An 18,772-nucleotide genomic window follows, 5' to 3' on the forward strand; every position below is an offset into this window, starting at 1 on the left:
AAAAAGCACAAATAATGCAAATTATTTTTTAAAAACCTGAAAGCTATTATAGTTTTATTTCATTTCGTAAGATTTGTATCTATCTATCTATTATAGTTAGTAAAAAACTAGATACAAAATTTACGAAATTAAATGTAACTCAGTTTTACTTAAAAGTTAAGTAATAATGAATGGAAAATATAATTTTTCAGTTTTTAATATGATAAGTCAAAAGTCATATAACCTCTTCTCCCCACCCCCTTATTTTTTAAAAGTTAACCTTTATATTGTATAATATCTGTAACAACTGTGAATAAGTGTGTAAGTAGAATTTTAGTCATAATTGACAAAGTACGCTAAGATGTGGTCCGAGGCGCGTCTAGCACACATTGAATAAAAGTCTAACTCGTTGGACCAACAAGAAACCCTTGAGAGAGATGTGAGTTATTGGCTAAGTTGGGATTTTTATGGTAGCTGGTCATAGTTTAAAATCACTGAAATCGACTTACACACTTATTCACAGTTGTTACAGATATAATGTTTTACAATTTAAAGCTGCTATTAAAGGTACACATTTATTCAAACTCCCGGCATTTTACCGTTAAATTGATAACACACTGTTTATGGTGTTATCAGGAACGATCCGCGGCCGACGGTAATGAAAATTGATAAATGAATTAACAGTATTTACTATTTAGATATCTGTAATCTGCTGAATTGTCAATTTCATTCTTTGAAGATCCGAGTTAGAATTCAATAATTAAAAAGACCATTATCGATTTAAATCTAACACATATCTTAGTAACAATATGGCTTATAAGTTAAGTTCGGTTGTTTATGGCCACGTGCTTGATGTTCGTGGTCTAAGCTCGACTAGCGATGGTTGTATTGTTTCTGCATCAAGAGATAAAAGTGCCAAACTTTGGAAACCGAACAGGTACCCATTACATGATCATGAAGTCGAAACAACATAAATAATATAACTTGTGGTAAATGTTTTTAATTTTTAGTGGAAATGCTGGTTACACGGAGGCTCAAACTTTTTTAGGACATACTAATTACGTAGTCTGTGTCACCGTTCTTAAAGAATCCAATAGTTTTCCAAAAGGTCTCATTGTCACTGGAGGCAATGATAAACTTATGTGTGGATTTGTAGTCGATTCTCCTGAACCAGTTTTCATTGAATCTAGACACACTAATACCGGTAGGAAGTGTTTGATATAACTATTATGATATTTTTTGGTAGTGTTATACAGCTAAAAACTAGTTACAAAATATGGAACAAATTTACTTCACCGGACACCCTTTTTTTTTTTTGCCATATAGTATTTTTTTACATTTATTGAGAATCTGAAGTCAAAGATCAGCAAACTCCAGTAGTTCTAAAGTTATAGCTACTTGAAATTTGCATTTTCCGTGTGTATAATAATAGGCAGCGGCAGTCACTGCACCATGCATTATTTGGCGAGGCGAGTGTGCGCTGCTACAGTATTATTAGTTAATTATATATTTTTACTATTATTATTGATTATTATATTATTATTATAATATTATAAATTATTTAATATCAATATTGCATTAAATAACAATATACTTTTCTAAAATTTTAAAGCTTAAGTTAGTAAATCTTTAACTACCTATTTAAAACAACTCCCTATACCTACTGTCTTCGGGAGCCGACTCAAGCCTTTTCGGGATTCTTCATTGGATTGGGGCTCACGCCCCCAAACTCTGAGATAAATAAATAGCTTGCCTAAAGGACTAAACTGCCCTACCTATCGCTCAGGAAGTGTCATCGACCCAACGAGTCCGAACCTACCTATCTTTGCATCAACAAAAAATGTATGGTACGGCAGTGGCCACAACCGCCACTGCCTATTATTCTATAATAATACACACAGAAATATGCAAATTTCATGTAGCTATAACTTTTGAACTAGAGGAGGCTGCTTAGTTCTTAATTCAGATTTGTAATCAGCGTAAAAACTATATAATATGGCAAACAAAAAGTGTGCTCGGTAAAGTAAATTTATACCCAAAATGAATTCAGTAACATTTTATATTGTGACGTATTGAAATAAAGTTTGGTGTTTTCTAAATTTCCTGTATTTTAAAACTTCTTAAGCAATTTCATATCTAACAATCCAACAGGATGTGTTTAATATATCTTACACATCTCAAAAAAGCTAAAAATACTGAAGAATATAATTTCATAAACGACTACAATTTAATCAATTAAGTCAGTGTATATAATTATTAATTAAATCTATATACTTTTAAAATGTGTTAAAATAATCCCATAATATATATTTTATAATATTTTTGCAACATCCTCAAATGATTTATTTTTGCATATCTCTATGTATATTTTTTCATACATGATACTTACGATTTATTTAAAAATATTTAGATTAATGATGATGTACACAGGAGAACGGCTACTGGTTTTATGAGGAATTCCTGAGGTCAATAGAGATATCCTCATCATAGCTTATAAACGGGCTGTTGGAATCATCTCTTAACAATGAGAATCCGCATAAAATTGGTCTCTGTTTTTGTGCGTAGCATCGCTTATTGCTATTATACTATGTTTTAATAATTTAATTCTAAAGTATTGATGGTTTTTAAAAAAGTATTCAATCCATTTTATTAAAATACAAATTGTACTTTTATTAAAATTTGTAACTGTTAAACAAATATATATTTTATAACCGTATTAATAGTATTAACCACAATTATTTAATTTATAATTATAGTGTGTAAACTCAACCCGGGTGTACTTTTGAATACATTTCTAAGTTCTTCGTGGGACGCAACAGCCCGATTATGGAAAGTAACCATTAATGATTCGGATCATACTATCCAACCAGTACTTTTGTCAATATTTAAAGGCCATACTGCAGCAGTTTGGTCAGCTATACAGTTACCTTCAAAGCTAGTTGTAACCTGCTCAGCTGATAAAACTATTCTAATACATAATATTTTACCCGGTGATCCTGAAAATTCCTCAGCAATTATTAAGAAATTAACTGGTAAGCCTTATTATTTTATTAAAGTTTTGAAATGATTATGGAAAATTATGTAAGTAAACTCTTGCATATTAATTAATATTTTTACAGGTCATACTGACTGTGTTAGAGATTTAGTAGCATTGATGAACAATGAGTTTTTATCATGTTCAAATGATGCAACTGTAAAACGGTGGAATGCAAATTCAGGAGAATGTTTAGAAACATTTTATGGACATCCAAGTTATATTTATAGGTACATTTTTAAGTATTTTATCAACAAAATGTTAGTAAAAAATAATAATAATAATAATAGCTTCTCAACTGCATTAAAGCTAAAATGAAAGTAAACAGTAAAAATTGTTAATATATTTTAAGTATTGAATTTAATAAATTTAACTGTGGAAAAAACATTGCTTACTATGCTTATTATTAAAACATTAAAAAAAAAATACAAATTTTGTTTAGTCTTGCTGTATTTTTGGGCACTGATATGACCAATACGATAGTGGCAACTGGTGGAGAAGATAGATATTTAAATGTTTGGCAGTCTGTAGATCAGCAAGTGATATTACAACCAGCTCAGAGTATTTGGGCTGTTACTATTCTTCCAAACTCAGATATTGTTGTTGGTTCCAGGTATAATTTTTTTGTTTAAAAAATATAAGAATCTTACCTACTTATAATCAAACTATAAACTAAAAATGTCTAATATTAATTATTTTTTTGTTAAATTTAGTGATGGTATTATAAGAATATTTACTACAGATATAAATCGTCAAGCATCTAGTGAGGTACAAGCATCATTTCAAGAACAAGTTGACAACGTAAATGAACAAGCACAAAAAGAAATTGGAGGAATTAAAGTGGACAGGTATTTTCCAGTTTGATTTACATTTTGACAGCCTAACAATTTAAAACCAGTACATTATTTTTGTAGTTTACCCGGACCAGAAGCTTTATATCAGCCTGGCAAAAATGATGGTCAAATCATTATGATAAACGAAAACAACAAAGCAATATGTTATAAATGGTTGTCAAACGAGTGTAAATGGGATAAGGTTGGAGATGTTTTGAGTGCATCTGAACCCAATAAAAATATGTATAACGGAAAGGTATTAATCAATTTTATATAAATTGATACTAAGTAATTTTTTTCAATAGTCTAATCTATTTTCAGGAATATGATTTTGTTTGGAATGTTGACATTGAGGATGGCGCACCTCCTTTAAAATTACCATACAATAAGGAAGAGGACCCATGGGTTGTGGCTCAAGCATTTATTCACAAACATGATTTACCTCAATCTTATTTAGAAACTGTAGCAAACTTTATAATCTCCAACTCTAATTCTTCTACTACTGCACAATTACCTGCCAACCAGGGTTTTGTAGATCCATATACAGGAGCTGCTAGATATGTGCCGACTCCAAATCCTACAACATCGACCCCAAATGGTCAAGACCCGTTTACTGGACAGTCACGGCATATTCCCATTAATCCAAAAAGTTACAACACATTTTTCCCACAAAGTAGTTACCTCAAATTTGATCAAGCCAATATTTCAATTATTTTTAGTAAGTAACTTTGATTAATATTTGTTATGATTTATGTTTATAAATATGTGTTTTGTATTTAGATAAAATTGAAGAGTTTAACAAAAAAACTGGAGATTCCAACAGTCAACTGGATAAAAGTCAACTAGAATCCCTAATGAAACTTTGTAATGTAGACTGCAGTTTTGATGAAACGTCAGTTAATACTCTAATCCATCTTCTCGATTGGCCTAAAGGTTAATAAATTGCTTTATAAATTAATGTTTTGATAATATTTCAAAATGGTTCTGATGCATTTAGATATTTTATTTCCAATACTGGATATAACAAGATTAGCTGTAAGGAACAAACAAATAAATGATGCATTGTGTTCAAATGATTTGATCATGATCAAACTGCAACCTCACATACGTGATAATGAAGTATCCACAAATCAAATGTTAGCATTCAGGATTCTGTGCAATCTAATGCAACATGAAAAAGGAGAACTTCTTGTTGTGAGATATTATGAAGATCTATTGAGAATTACACTAAATCTATCTCAAGGCAATCTTTCACCGAAACATCTTCAGGTAATAATTGTATTTTTTAAAAATACATTTAGTGCATACTTTCAAAGATTCTTTTCTTGAAAAAATAAAATGTAACATTATAGTGTGGAGACTGGAGGCATCATAGACAGCCACTCTATATGGTTTAATTTGTACATAGTATGTTGCATCATTTAATAACACATTATAGACAATGATTAGCTGTCAGAAAACAAAATAGAATAGTAGTAAACATTATGTTTGTAATCTTGATTACGTGTGATATGAGGTTTTCTCATAACAAATGTTGTAATTGAAAAACCATGGTTTTGTCTAAATTTGTTCATCAAACATCTTAATTAGTGTGAAAAAAATACACAACAACGAATTTTTAAACTCATTAAAATACACATTTTACATTTTTTAATACTTTCTTTGGAGAGAATAAATGGTGCTGTAATCTACTTCAGGCATTGGTAGTGCAGCTGAGCGTTGTTTATAGTTTTATTAAGTTACCTACTCCATTTCAAAAAGTGACATTAAATAAAAAGTCAAATAATAAATGAGGAAAGGGAGAAAAGGCCATACTTTGACAAAACAAATGTGTTTATCTTGATCATCTTGAATGTTGTTTCATAATAAGTATAGTTGATGTTGTAGTTTAGAAAAAAAGTATCTTGAAAGAAAAGAACAAACATGTAATCATTATAATATTAAATTCATGTCTTTTTTTTTAGCAATTTAATACCAGAAAAAATGTTAATAAAAATATAATTTAAAATCTAGTTTAGTTTTTCATTTAGTAAATTAACTGCAAGTTGAAAATTAAATACAGTTTTATTACACTGGTATTTAGTTTACATAGTGTAACATAATTTCATAATTATTTTTAACAAGAATTCTTGAAAAAAATGAGATATTTACATTTTTAAATATTAAAATTTATCTGTTTAAGATTGCTGTTGCCACCCTACTACTGAATTTCAGCGTCATGATCAAACAGTCTGATGACTCGATAGCCATTCAAACTGTATGTGATGCGGTTTCTTCAATATGTCCAAAACTTACTGAACCAGAAGCAATATTCCGTTGTTTTGTTGCAATTGGAACACTGATAACTTTAAAACATCAACCTAACCTATCTGAGCAAATTAAAGATTATATTGCTTTAATGGCATCAAACTCCGAACCTTCTAAAGTGTTATCATGTTCAAAACATTTGATGGCTTTAATGAAAAAATAACCAAAAAAATGTTAATAATAAGTTATTGTGTTTACTTACACCAATATTTAACACAATTTATTATCTCATATTGATGTCATTTTTTTTTTAATATTAATTTGTATTCATATTTGATTTGTTTATAATAAATAAATTAATATTCTAGTTATGCATATCTATAAGTGGAAGGTAAATTAAATGTATAATAAACAAATATATTTTTATTTTATGGACTAATCTCACTTTTTTTTGTAGTTTATTTTTATAAGTATTTTGTTATTTTTTATAATTTTGTTTAAGAATAACATCCAACTTAATTTCGGGAGCTTCGACGTGAGGGAATATTAGTAAATCCTGTGTGCGTGGAAGAAATGTTTTATCATACCATCCATACCTGAAAGTATTACGTTAAATAAATATTAATTTATTTAATTATATTTAACATTCTCAATGTTTTAGATATTTTACAAATATATGTTTAATTTTAATAATGGTAGAGCAAGAGCAAAATTAATATTCAGTTAGTCGCCCTACCTACTCATGTATTCAGTTGAAATTATTGGAGTTTTTAAAAAATTACAAAAAAATCCTAGGTTGGATGGCAGAAATTGGCTTAAGTTGCCAACTAGTGTGTAGAAATCTGTTAATTTTATTTTTAGTTGATATCTTGATATCATTTAATAAAATATTACATATATTTTCAAATTTGTATAAATGTGAGTACCCTTAAATAATCTTTATGAAAATTTAAATTTGATAATAACAAAATTAATTATTATTCACGAGGAAGGACTGACGACTGTAGGGGAATTCGTCAAGAAACCATCTCGTGATAGCATGGTTGGCTTTATTCCTTAAAGGAATTTTGAGCTATACGTTAATGATTAAACAATTTACCTTTTAACAACCTCTAGCCAGGTTTCAAACTCATAACTGATAATGTACCTAGTAATTAAATTAATTGTTTACTTTTGATTTTCAGTTTTCGGTGAAAAATATTTGTTCTTTGACCCAAGAGTTTTTGCTTGTGCTAACAAAAGTATAAAATGTTCTTTAGGTTCTCCTTGATCAGCCGTCGCTTCGTGGCGTGCGTAGAACTTTCCAGTAATTGGGGAAACTGAAGACGCCGAAAACAAAACAATTTACTCCACTTACACACATAGTACACATATATTGTTTATTTTACATAAATATACGTGAAATGGGAAAACAGTTAGAAAGGATAATATGGTTTATAGGGTAAGTCATGAAATAAAAGATTATTACTAGAGTTTGAACTAGTTATATTCATTATTTGATAACAGTTTTACATAACATGTAATACATTGTGGTCACTTAAAAAACAAACACGTTGTCAAAATGTCGTAGGGCTGGTTTTGAAACTAGATGCCTCAAATGTAATTGGCTGGATTGACCAGGACTGTGTAGAACTGGGTTAAAAATATTTTTTGAAACATCACATCGAATTGGGTAGTATTTTTTTAAATTATTTAATATTACTATTTTAATATTCGAATACTATTCGCACGATTTGAATATTCGAATCCAAACTATTCGAATAGGTAATCGAATATTTCCCATCACTAGTCCTGAACATGAAATGATGATAACAGACGTGAATCGCGCCTTCAGAAAGAGGGAGGAGGGTACACCGTACAGGTGGGTAAAACTGCGAGCATTGCTTAATAATTAATATGTGTTTCTGTTTTCCGACCGTTATCTATCACCATAGCCGTTTTCCGCTAAAGGTTATATTCCGATTTCCGCAAAAATAAATAAAAATTTGTTACCTAATATTTTTGAAGAACCCCCGAAACTAAATCTATAATATAATTTACTGCTTTTCGATTACCGGTTGAATTTATAATTTGTTTATCTATGATAGGTACGTCTATCGACAACACTATGTAGAATGTTCTGCTATATGATTATTGATTACCCTATATTCTGACGAGTTCATAATTATTATTTTTTGAGAACAGTTTAGCCGTACACTTTTTGTTGTAGCACCTCGATCGTGTTATTCCATTTTTATCTGTACACGCGTAATCAAATTTAAATTTGTTATAAATTAGCATAATATGCTCACGGTTATTCGTAATTATTTCAATTTTTTCCGATATAATAAACGAAAATGGCACTTCATATTTGAATAATTAATTAACAAGTTGACTGGCAAGCTATATGAAATTTTTGAACTTTTGAGAGTTAATATGATACTCAAGTCGACTTGTTAAATTCTGTATAATGGCGGAATTGAGCGTAAAGCGTAGGGCAAAAATGTCGCACTAATAAGTATGAAGTATACCAATAATATAAGTAGAATAGTGCTGAAGAAAGAATTTACCGTTGTACCAAGACTTATCTCTAAACTAAACATTTCTAGCCTCATTACACTATTTAAATATAAATCTTTTTTTAGCCGCTTGTTAATACTAACCTTTTAAATTTGGCCGAAAAGTAGTGTAAACCTTTTGAAATTGCTTTTCTTTTTTATATAATTCCACCAGCAATGCATGATTATTCATAACTGTCTAAATGTTTTCAATAGCCTTTTCTTATGTATAGTGTATCCTTGGAGTCTATTATTTATAGTATTAAATGTCGTATAATGTGTATTTTTGTAATAATTTTGAAATAATAAAAATAATTGTTCATTGATCCCGTACTAAACAGTTCAGTGTAACTAAGGTAAAACATTAAAACATTATAGTAATAGTAAAACACATATGTTTTCGCCTTGAGTTAGGACTGGTATATAATTATACTTTAGGACTGTAGGTTTAATGAATATATATTTTTTTCCTGACAAAAATTGGCAAATCTAAAATATGGATGCAATATATAAAGATATATACAAATTACAATATAATTATATATATATATATATATATATATACATTACAATACTATTTTTTTTTTGTGTAATATAAATTACTCGATTTTGAATCTGCAGTCTGTACACATTCTATACAAATTTACTTTAATTAGGTATTGTTATTGGATTCTGAAATGTGTAGTGTTTAAATACTTGTGTAATTACATTATTTTTTATGTATTGGAAATTTTACACCACTAAGGTATGAATATTTTTATAAAATTAATTAAATGTAAAATTTGAAAAGTTAATTTTGACTTGTTTAATGCATTAATTAACATACATTAAAGTATTGTACTATATTATTACTAAGTACTAACGTGATAATACCAATTATTCAGAAACGAATCCATATAGTAAATACTTCATATTTTTTTTTTAATTAATAAATGAAATTGTAATACATATTATGTATTTAATATTAGCTAGTCATTTATTGCATTATATTTTGTGCCTAACGGCTCGCAAAATATAATTATTTTTGCTTTACGTGTAATGTTCAAAATACATTTTTAAGTTGTCTGTTTTCAGGCATTAACGTTATTGTTCTCTTTGAATTTCTTTCATCATTTCTTCTTCATTAATTGTCATCTATATAAATAAAATAATATAAATTATAATAATGGCATACATTTGGTGAATAATATGTATATCTTACGTCTGAATATTTCAAAAACTTTTCGTTATTTTCATCCTTTTTGAACGATTCCAAGTATTTTCTGCGTTCGTATATAACCACATTTAGGTATCGTTTATGCTTTAACGCTAATTCCAAAGCTCTGAAATATAGAAACATGATTGTTTAGTTACCTAGTAAAACTACTCGGAAACAGTTTCAGCAGTCTATGTAGGACTAATTTTCTAATTCTGTCAGTTCTAATTTCAGAATTCTATTCAGCGCAGAAAATAGTCGACTACAGACGAAATTCACCATAGAAGAGGTAAACTTGAATTATCAAAAGTATAGAACATTGAAAAATTAATAATTAGAAAAACTGGAGAAGGGGTACAAAGAGTCAAAATAAAATCTAAGAAACACCGTATGTAGGTATTGAGCACTATATAAAAAGTTATTTTAATATTTATACATATAATATTGATATAATTATATATTATCATGTGTAGATTTAAAAGCAGAACGTAGAATTATAAAAACTAAAAATTACAAAATCGAATTTAACTTATTTTCTTAAAATACGTACATTTACACATAAAGTATTAAAGTATACCTTGTCCAGTTGTGAGCCTTTACGTTGAACATGATAGCTTTGTATGTGGATCCACTTCTGAGCAAAATCGATTCGGCATCGTTAATTTTTCCACAGAGCAAGGCAAGCGAGGATTCTTGTTCTGACCTATCGGATACAGTCTGAAAACAATATGGTAAACATTTAATAATTTAGGCGCATTTGTTTTTTTAAAAGTTATTATTGTTATTACTTTGAGGTTTTGAATAAACGACACCCGTTCGATGTGACCAATTGAAATGAAACACTCTTCGGCAGTATCTAATTGCTTGGCGGCAACAGCAGAGCCCGCTAGTACTGCCCACATTGCTTCGTTTTTCACAGCACGACATAGGGTACGACATTCCATCCAATTCCCTTTGTCGATATAGTTCTTCAAGCTTTCTAAGTAGGGTGTTATTTGGACGGCGACTTTAATACCCTCCGCGTTGACCAAACTTATCACGTTATCTTCATAGGATTCAATTTCTAATTTGGTTCCGTAAAGACTAGATTTAAAAAAAAAAGAAATAACCCCGGGTTTGATTTTAACGTACACTTTAGATAGCAGATCATATTTTATGAGGATGCAGTGGCGCCGTACCGCGACTATTTCATCTAAAACTTGTAGGTACATACAAAACTCAAAGGTATTATTTGGAAAACGAAAACCCTCAATCGCAGTCAATGGTTTTTAGATTAATGCAATAATCGATGGAACAAAATATGTGTAAACTTTAAATTTACTTCTTGTCTACTACCCCCACTAACTTAGATAAATTGTGTGCAATCCCGCTTAGTTCGGCGCCACTGATTAATGCGTTTGTTAGTCATACTTTACCTCAAATCAATTTTCTCGATAGATTTCCGAATTAGAATTGGATCATTTAAGAGTAATAACGGATCGTACCATACAATAAGATTTGAATATTGTAGTGCTGCTAACGATCCGGTCTGGCTGTTCCAACACATTCCATTAAACATAGAGCCTTTGAAAATGAAGAAAGTGTTTTTAATTTTTATTAAACTTAAACTTTAGAGTTATAGCATTGAGTTATTCAAATTGTAACTTTAATATTTACTTATATTGAGGATACTTCTATATTTACTTAATGACTTGATTGTCAACGTTTAGAATATGGCATACAGACAAAAAGCAATGAATAACGATAAAATAAGATCATAAAGCAAGTGCAATCAATATTAAGGACGGTCAGGAAACATGAGAAGATATTATAATAGAACAGTGTTTTCGACAGTGCAGAGTTCGAATGATGCCCCACCTAGCAACAAAAACCAGGTGCTTACGATATCTAATGTTCGTGTGGTATATTGTAAACAGGCCAGACCAGATTACTAGGAAAAATAATACGAGTAAGCCCATAAATGATGTGGTTTTAAGTATTACAATAATTGGTAGCAGCGGAACAAGAACAAGATCTTAACATTAAATTTAAAAATGTCAAAACTCTATCCTAAGAATCTCATCATGCAAAAAGGATGGTGAAGGATGCCAGTGAAAATTAAAATGGGAAAATGTAATGCGAATTTGAATAGAAAAGATTTTAAGATTGGTGGAGTTTAAGCGGAATGTATAAATCAGTTATAAATCTACTTAAAAGAAGTTCAGGAATGGAAGATGCAAAAACGTTGCTGAAGTAGACCTAGAATACACGAAGAGATAGTTGCGAGGAAAAGAGTTTCTGGTTTTGTCAATTGACCGAGGGGAAATGGATCGTTAATAGTTGAAAAGAGTAAGGGTAGCATTAATAATTTACGACTGTGAGTAAAGACGATCGGATCAGTCTACGAACAGCAACGGTATTATACACATCAAAACTCAAGTGCAGCCTTGTAGAAGAAAGATGTAAGGTTTCCGAAACGTTAGCAGACAGATAAATATAAGAGTATCCTCAAGATATGTGAATATTGTTAACACAATAATAAAAAAAACACATACAAGTTTCAACAAAACTTTCAAAAGATTCTATTGTTTTACCTATTTTATGTATTTTAGAACAATTGTTGTTTTCAATTTGAACTATAGAAATGTTCAAATTTGAGTCGATAACCGCCAAATACTTATTGTCTTTGTTGTTCATTAACTGAATACACGTGATAGACGATCCGTGCTTGAGTGCAGAGAGCGTACTTAACGGAGTAATTTCGAATATGTGTACCACTATCGAAGAAATCGTTAGTAATATATAATTAATACTAGTTAATTTATATGTTTAATATATGAGTGATATTTTGTTAGATACTTTTATCATTTAGCTGATCTCGGACGGCTAATAAATCAGTAGACATGGATAAGTGATTTTCTTGAATTGCATCGCATTGCATGTTTGGCCATTTAGGACACGACACCAGTTTACAGTCATACGTATAAATGCTAACGCTCGAATTAGAAAATATAGCAAAATTCCTGACAAATAAATTGGTTTAATTAGCACAATTAATTAATATTAATTAATTTGGTACAATAGTACAGCAAGATCATTAATTAAAGGGGATTAAAATATTTAATTTACGACAAGGAAGAAGACGACCCGACAGATCCAGAAAGCGGTGTTATTGTGGAATCGAAAAACCTGAAAGTGACGCAGTGGATAATAGTATGTATTGATGTATTACAGAACAGATACTAATGTGTAGATTTTTAATCAGTACCTACTCCAAGAGAGAAGTTACTTCAGACTCCGTCAGTATTTAAGAGAGAAGAAGTATATAATTGGTATAGAAAAAGTACAATAGTTACTAATTAAATTTGAGTTATTATTTATAAAACTAAAATCAGACACATGACAATTTGTTGATCAATGTGATTCTATCGGTTAAGTATAGGAAAGTGAGAAAAGTTTTTCTTTATCTTATGATTTTTTACCGTCATTTGAAAGGGTTAATATCCCTAACTAGATATTGGTATTGAGCTTCATTTATTTAGGCGATAGTTGACTTTTTTACTATAATTTCCTATTCCTGAAAAAAATTTTAATATTAACTTTCGCGTAGTTTGTATTCAAAACTGAAATTTCGGTTATTTTGAAGGAGTTATTATATTATAAAATAGATATTTTCTAAGTTTTAGGAGCACATTATACCACTTAGCCATGTGCAAAATTGTTTAGTCATTATTGTACAAATATATGTCTCGGGAGGTTCATTTTTCTGATAAACTGAACTAATTTAGCGTCAAAGTACATCTGTAAGAGTATCGAAATCGATACTATCGAGATTTTGACATGGTAATATTGAGAGATTTAAATTAAATCCCAAATTATATGATATTGAGTTTTAAAAATTGTAAGACTTATCTAAATATAGTTTTATTAAAAAAATGGCCATGTCAACATTTAGATTGTCTTAATGTATTTTTATACATCCTAACATAGATTCTCAAAAAAGTGTATCTCCTGAAAAATATTTGAAATAAAAATGGTTTTTAAATTGTTTTTTGTTACGTCGACCTTTTCTTAGGTACTCAAGTCAATTATGACTTAAGATAATTGCCCATTACAATAAATTTAGGTCACATAGTGGGTTAATGCCTAAAATTAATTCTGATTTTCTACCTTAAATAAGTAGGTAGGATAATAGTAAGACACTATTGCATAGAATTTTTGAAGTATCATTATAAACGTACAGTGTACTAATTTGTTTTGGTACCGTTAAGTTGATTCTTACTTTTCGCTTAAAATCACTCTAAATACATTGGGGTCTTTTAAGCTGATGATTTGCGGAGTGTTTAAGTTTGGTATTCTATACACGAAACACTGTGTGCAAGTTATAACGACCAAGTTGTTGTGCTTTAAAGATACATGAATAATTCGTTCAGGAAAATCAAGATTTTCTTTCGTCTCGTTCAGCACGTCCTTTACGGTCATTGTCTTTCGGGACGTCACCAAACATTGAACATTTTTGTGAGAGACACTCCTAAAATACAATCATCTATCACTAGCAGGCTTTATACATTTACAGACAATTATGATAACGCAACAAGTTGAATTAAAATATCAAACCTTTCTACAATCGTAGATACCATTAGTTTGCCATTGGCACATGCTGAAGCTACTTGTGTGCTATCTGGTGACCAACTAAACTCTCTTATACTACCACATTCTACACGATTGACCGATTGAATAATCTGCGTTTATAAAATATGTAATTTATTTTAAATTTGTTTAATGGTATATTATTATTTGCTTACACCAAATTGGTTGCAGAGTAAAATGACGTTGTATGATCCAACTACCAACAATTTTCCGTCGGGTTTCCAGCAAACTGAAGTAACCGGATGCTTTAACATTTCGCTGATGAATACAGAATTTCCATAGGAATCCCAAATCTGTAAGTAAAGAGATATATATTAATTACCTCCTTATTTAAATATTAATATAACCTATTTTTATAGGCTCATCAAACGCCAGCGTACAAGAGTTGACGGAGAAAATCCTATGGTATATTGATTTGTTTGTTCAGAACAATACATATTATACTTTAAGTAAGACAATTGGATTAATGCCATTATAACCTAATAACTGCGATTTCTGAAAATAATTTTATTTCGATTTTATGGAGCCTCAAAATAATATTATTTTATTGCTTTCATTTGTCTACCAACACGTATCCCAAACAAAGAAAATAGAGTTATGGCATGTCTCATTCTGTAATGATTTGTTATTTTTTCTAGCATAATTGGTACATATAACTTTCCTATTAATATCCTATTAATCCTATTAATATTTTTTCAAAACTAATTGCTGTTGGATGTAAAGTTGAAAGTTCGAATAATCTGATGAAAATAATTTTGGACGGTTAAAATTCAAACTAACTCAAAATGTTAAAACATTATCGATTTAAAATGCTGAAATGTTCTTATGTTGTTCTGTAAAAAGCAATACGGAATACCATTATAATTTTTTATTAAACAAACGATAAATATTTCAATCTACTTTTGGCATTTCTAAACAATTTTTTTTTAACCGGAGTTGTTGGTATTAGTTTTATTTCATCAGGTTTCTACAAACAGCGTTACATAGTGTTACATACTATCATTGATTAGGCTATTGAATTTACTACAAATGTCACTAGTTGTTTTGAAATACATTCACAATCCATCAACGGTTTTCTATTTCAGATGATACCTAAAAACAAAATTCGTACTTTGTGAAATGATTTCATTATATCTTCGGGTATACGATCATAGTTAGTATCTCAAATACGTACAAGAAAATACTAGAAACGGTTACCAAAGAAGGAGAACCTCCAGTAAGAGAAGGCTTGATCGAAAAATTATTATGGATATCGAGTAAAAGCCTGATGAATATATTATTAAACAATTCGGAGTACAATAATTATGCTATTTAGTATTTAAATAGTTACCTTATAACAGCAGTCTTCGCCACCCGAGACTATCAAATCGTTAGTTTTGCCCCATGATACCTTAAGCACTAGATTGCTGTGAGCTCGTACCTACACAAAACCGTCTTAGTATTATATGTGATGCGGAAAGCAAAAAGGTATTTTTTTTCTTGTCAGAATTTCTCAAAATTTAGCTGGCTGCTATATACTGAATCTTGATAGATTGTTGAACAATCCTAGACGTGGTATATCTCTGTAGCTAAAAATTTGACCAAGTTTTTGCATTTGTAAGTTTACAACTTTATATTCGGTCGACAAATGGTCTGTTTCCCAAAATGTATGCTAATTTAGGTGAATATTATATTGTAATCGATATTTTTACCTATACCCCAATCCTAGAGACTCCAACATGCTATTATTGATACTTGGTAAGAAATCGACAAATTCGCCCTTAAATAATGTTTTGGCGTTTTTTCGAAATCTACTTTGCCGTCAAGAGGTGCCTTTTCGCTTTCCGCATTACAAATGGTTTTCATCAATAAGCGTATCTTTATAATTATTACTGTGGACTATAGTTTTGTCTACTTACTCTGATGGTTTTGACGTTTGGTTTTAACGATTTTATACAAATCGCATCGTGTTGTGTGTAAACGATTTTCGAAGAATCTGAATTCCAATCGGCAGACATTATCGGTTCTCCGTTCACTACCAGCTTCGTTCTCAGCATTCCGATGCGTGACCATATCTTAATGTTGCCATCTTCTCCGGCTATTTCATCAAACAATTTTAATTATTTAATGACAAAAAAAAAACATTGTCAAATATTTATAAGTAATATTTTCATATGCTACTAGTGGATTGTAAATAGCCCACAGACAACAAATGTTCATTAACACAAAACAATTATAATAGTTTGTAGAAACACTATTTTAGTTGATAGCTCTTAGTCGAAAAATATTTACCTGTTAATAAAGTAGAACCGTCGGGACTCCATTTTCCAACCGATACGATTCCTTCGTGTGCGTCAATAGCTTTGTCAATCTTTGTGATTTTATTCATTAAATAAAGCTTACCTAGACGTGACAGTATTAAAAATATTAATTCTTTCCTAAAAAGTCACAATTTATTTTGCGTTCGAATTTCATTACTTTATAATAAGTATACTTATTATTTAAGTAAAAATATTCTTATTGAAATTATTACATTAGATCTAATCGAAATTAGAATATATTTTCCAAAAAGCCCTACAATTTAAAAATTACCCTTCTTCACTTTTGTATTTATAAACAAATATAAGTAAAAAATAAGAATTACATTTTACATGGAAGTTGTTTATTGCAAAACGCTTTATTTTACATTATTAACAATAAGCTATATTATAAGGTTTACATTTTTCTCGTAGTATAATTTTAATTTATTATGTAAATCTAACCATCTGAAGTAGTAGTAAGAACTTGTTCATTGCCAGTTGCTTTATTTGTGAGCTTTTGGCTACTCAGTAAAACGTCCAAGTCAACAGGAGATGACTTTTCTGGTAAAATACAAAGTTTAAGGGTTTCTCTAGTTGCCTGACTCCACTTGGACAATGTACAATCATCTCTAAATTGATAATAGTATAATAATATAATAATATAATTGACATTATTAAACTTAAAAGCATAATAAACGAATGCGAATAACAAAACAAATTTAAGTCGATATAAGTTGTAAATACTGTTACTAGTATCTGGTATTTAAGACAACGGTCATATTTGTAATGCAATATTATCAAACCTTCCAATCAAAATTTCATCATTTCCAATCCAGCTTATACAGTTAATTGTCGGTTCAGTATTATCATGGGATATTGTTGATTTTAAACGCATATTATTTTTAGAAAAGAAAACAAACAAAAATTACCGCAATAAAATTAAATATCTCAAATAATGTCTAACATAATAATATTAAATAAACATATTATACTCAATTTTTTTTAGAACTTATACACATGCACGTTTTTTAAACAGAAATACAAGCAGCAGGCTTGTGTGAGTGATTTGGAAATGTTGTTACAACAGTAACCATAGTGACGCGGAATTGCATAATGCATATTATACATAATATTATGTACTTAATATGTATTAATTTTTCATAGATTTTTATTTTATATATAAATATATAATGTTTAATATTACATACAAACTTTACATAGTTCTCGAATCCAAAATCCTAATTCTGAAATTAATACTCTTGTAACTCTTGTGACTCTTGAAGAGTCTTTGTCTAGCAGTGTTCAATATGATTTACTATCCAGTAGACAACAATACGTGTATCATACGTATAATATGTTTCTTATAATTTTGGTGTGAAACCCGTGTAAAATTTATTTTTAATTACGTTTATATTTAGTGTAAAATACGTATATTATGAATGTAAAATTGTGTAATTGTCGTGTACTATACGTTGGAATTAGGGTATTCATGGAAGATATTTGGTCTAATTTTAGTATAAAACCATTGATATAAATAACATATGGATATCCAAGTATGAAATTTAAACAAATGTCTACAACAATTAATAGCTATTATTGTAATAATACGTAAATTAAGTTATAATAACTTAACTATTGTTTGTAACAATATTAGCAAATATTACAATAAGTAAAATTACCATTTACATACTATATATCATCAATCATCATACTAAGAGACAAGAGTACTAAAAAAAGGCTTGCTAAAATAACATCTGGCTTAATCCGGAATGTTTAGTATTTGTAAGGGAAGTATTTTATAATTATATAATGTTTCTTACACAAAAGAGTTATTGAAAGTATTTTATATATTTAATTACATAAAATACATTATCCAAATGTAATACATACATTTTTTAAACTATTTTAAATTCTAGAACTATGAAGTCATTATTCATGTTTAATGACCTGCAAATTAAAATTAAATGTATTATGACTACGATTATTCAATCAGGACTTTGTTGACTGTAGTGGAATAAAAAATGTAGATTTATTATTTG

At 29.3% G+C, this 18,772-nt stretch overlaps 3 protein-coding genes across 5 annotated transcripts; 1 reads left to right on the forward strand and 2 right to left on the reverse strand.

Moving 5' to 3' along the window:
• The first annotated feature begins 649 nt into the window (after window positions 1–649).
• Window positions 650–6,476, forward strand: LOC126836117 (phospholipase A-2-activating protein). The gene is made up of 11 exons (XM_050569206.1): window positions 650–916; window positions 990–1,183; window positions 2,736–3,011; window positions 3,099–3,243; window positions 3,456–3,626; window positions 3,727–3,861; window positions 3,928–4,102; window positions 4,168–4,564; window positions 4,627–4,779; window positions 4,844–5,115; window positions 6,029–6,476. The coding sequence occupies exons 1-11, from the start codon at window positions 789–791 to the stop codon at window positions 6,314–6,316; spliced, it is 2,334 nt and encodes a 777-aa protein (XP_050425163.1). The 5' UTR covers window positions 650–788; the 3' UTR covers window positions 6,317–6,476.
• On the reverse strand, window positions 6,471–8,823 carry LOC126836121 (uncharacterized). Its single transcript, XM_050569213.1, has 3 exons — window positions 8,736–8,823; window positions 7,265–7,412; window positions 6,471–6,689 (listed from the first exon to the last, which is right to left on the reverse strand). The coding sequence occupies exons 1-3, from the start codon at window positions 8,821–8,823 to the stop codon at window positions 6,572–6,574; spliced, it is 354 nt and encodes a 117-aa protein (XP_050425170.1). The 3' UTR covers window positions 6,471–6,571.
• A 784-nt stretch (window positions 8,824–9,607) lies between these two features.
• Window positions 9,608–18,234, reverse strand: LOC126836118 (intraflagellar transport protein 80 homolog). Of its 3 annotated transcripts, none has more exons than XM_050569208.1 (15): window positions 17,537–18,234; window positions 17,196–17,362; window positions 16,726–16,836; window positions 16,353–16,531; window positions 15,785–15,874; window positions 14,610–14,747; window positions 14,422–14,546; window positions 14,087–14,335; window positions 12,664–12,827; window positions 12,399–12,581; window positions 11,241–11,388; window positions 10,614–10,908; window positions 10,403–10,542; window positions 9,832–9,952; window positions 9,608–9,764 (listed from the first exon to the last, which is right to left on the reverse strand). In XM_050569208.1, the coding sequence occupies exons 1-15, from the start codon at window positions 17,626–17,628 to the stop codon at window positions 9,714–9,716; spliced, it is 2,253 nt and encodes a 750-aa protein (XP_050425165.1). In that variant the 5' UTR covers window positions 17,629–18,234; the 3' UTR covers window positions 9,608–9,713. The 3 variants fall into 3 exon arrangements, with proteins under 3 accessions (XP_050425165.1, XP_050425164.1, XP_050425166.1); XM_050569207.1 differs by having other exon boundaries at window positions 12,360–12,581; XM_050569209.1 differs by lacking the exon at window positions 17,196–17,362 and having other exon boundaries at window positions 12,360–12,581; window positions 17,537–17,601.
• Window positions 18,235–18,772: the final 538 nt, after the last annotated feature.

Source organism: Adelges cooleyi, unplaced genomic scaffold (assembly GCF_023614345.1).
Source record: "Adelges cooleyi isolate 19-005CV unplaced genomic scaffold, UGA_ACOO_1.1 ACOO_flye_CR_arks_rails_tigmint_CR_PRNA_23, whole genome shotgun sequence".
Lineage (NCBI taxonomy): Eukaryota > Metazoa > Arthropoda > Insecta > Hemiptera > Adelgidae > Adelges > Adelges cooleyi.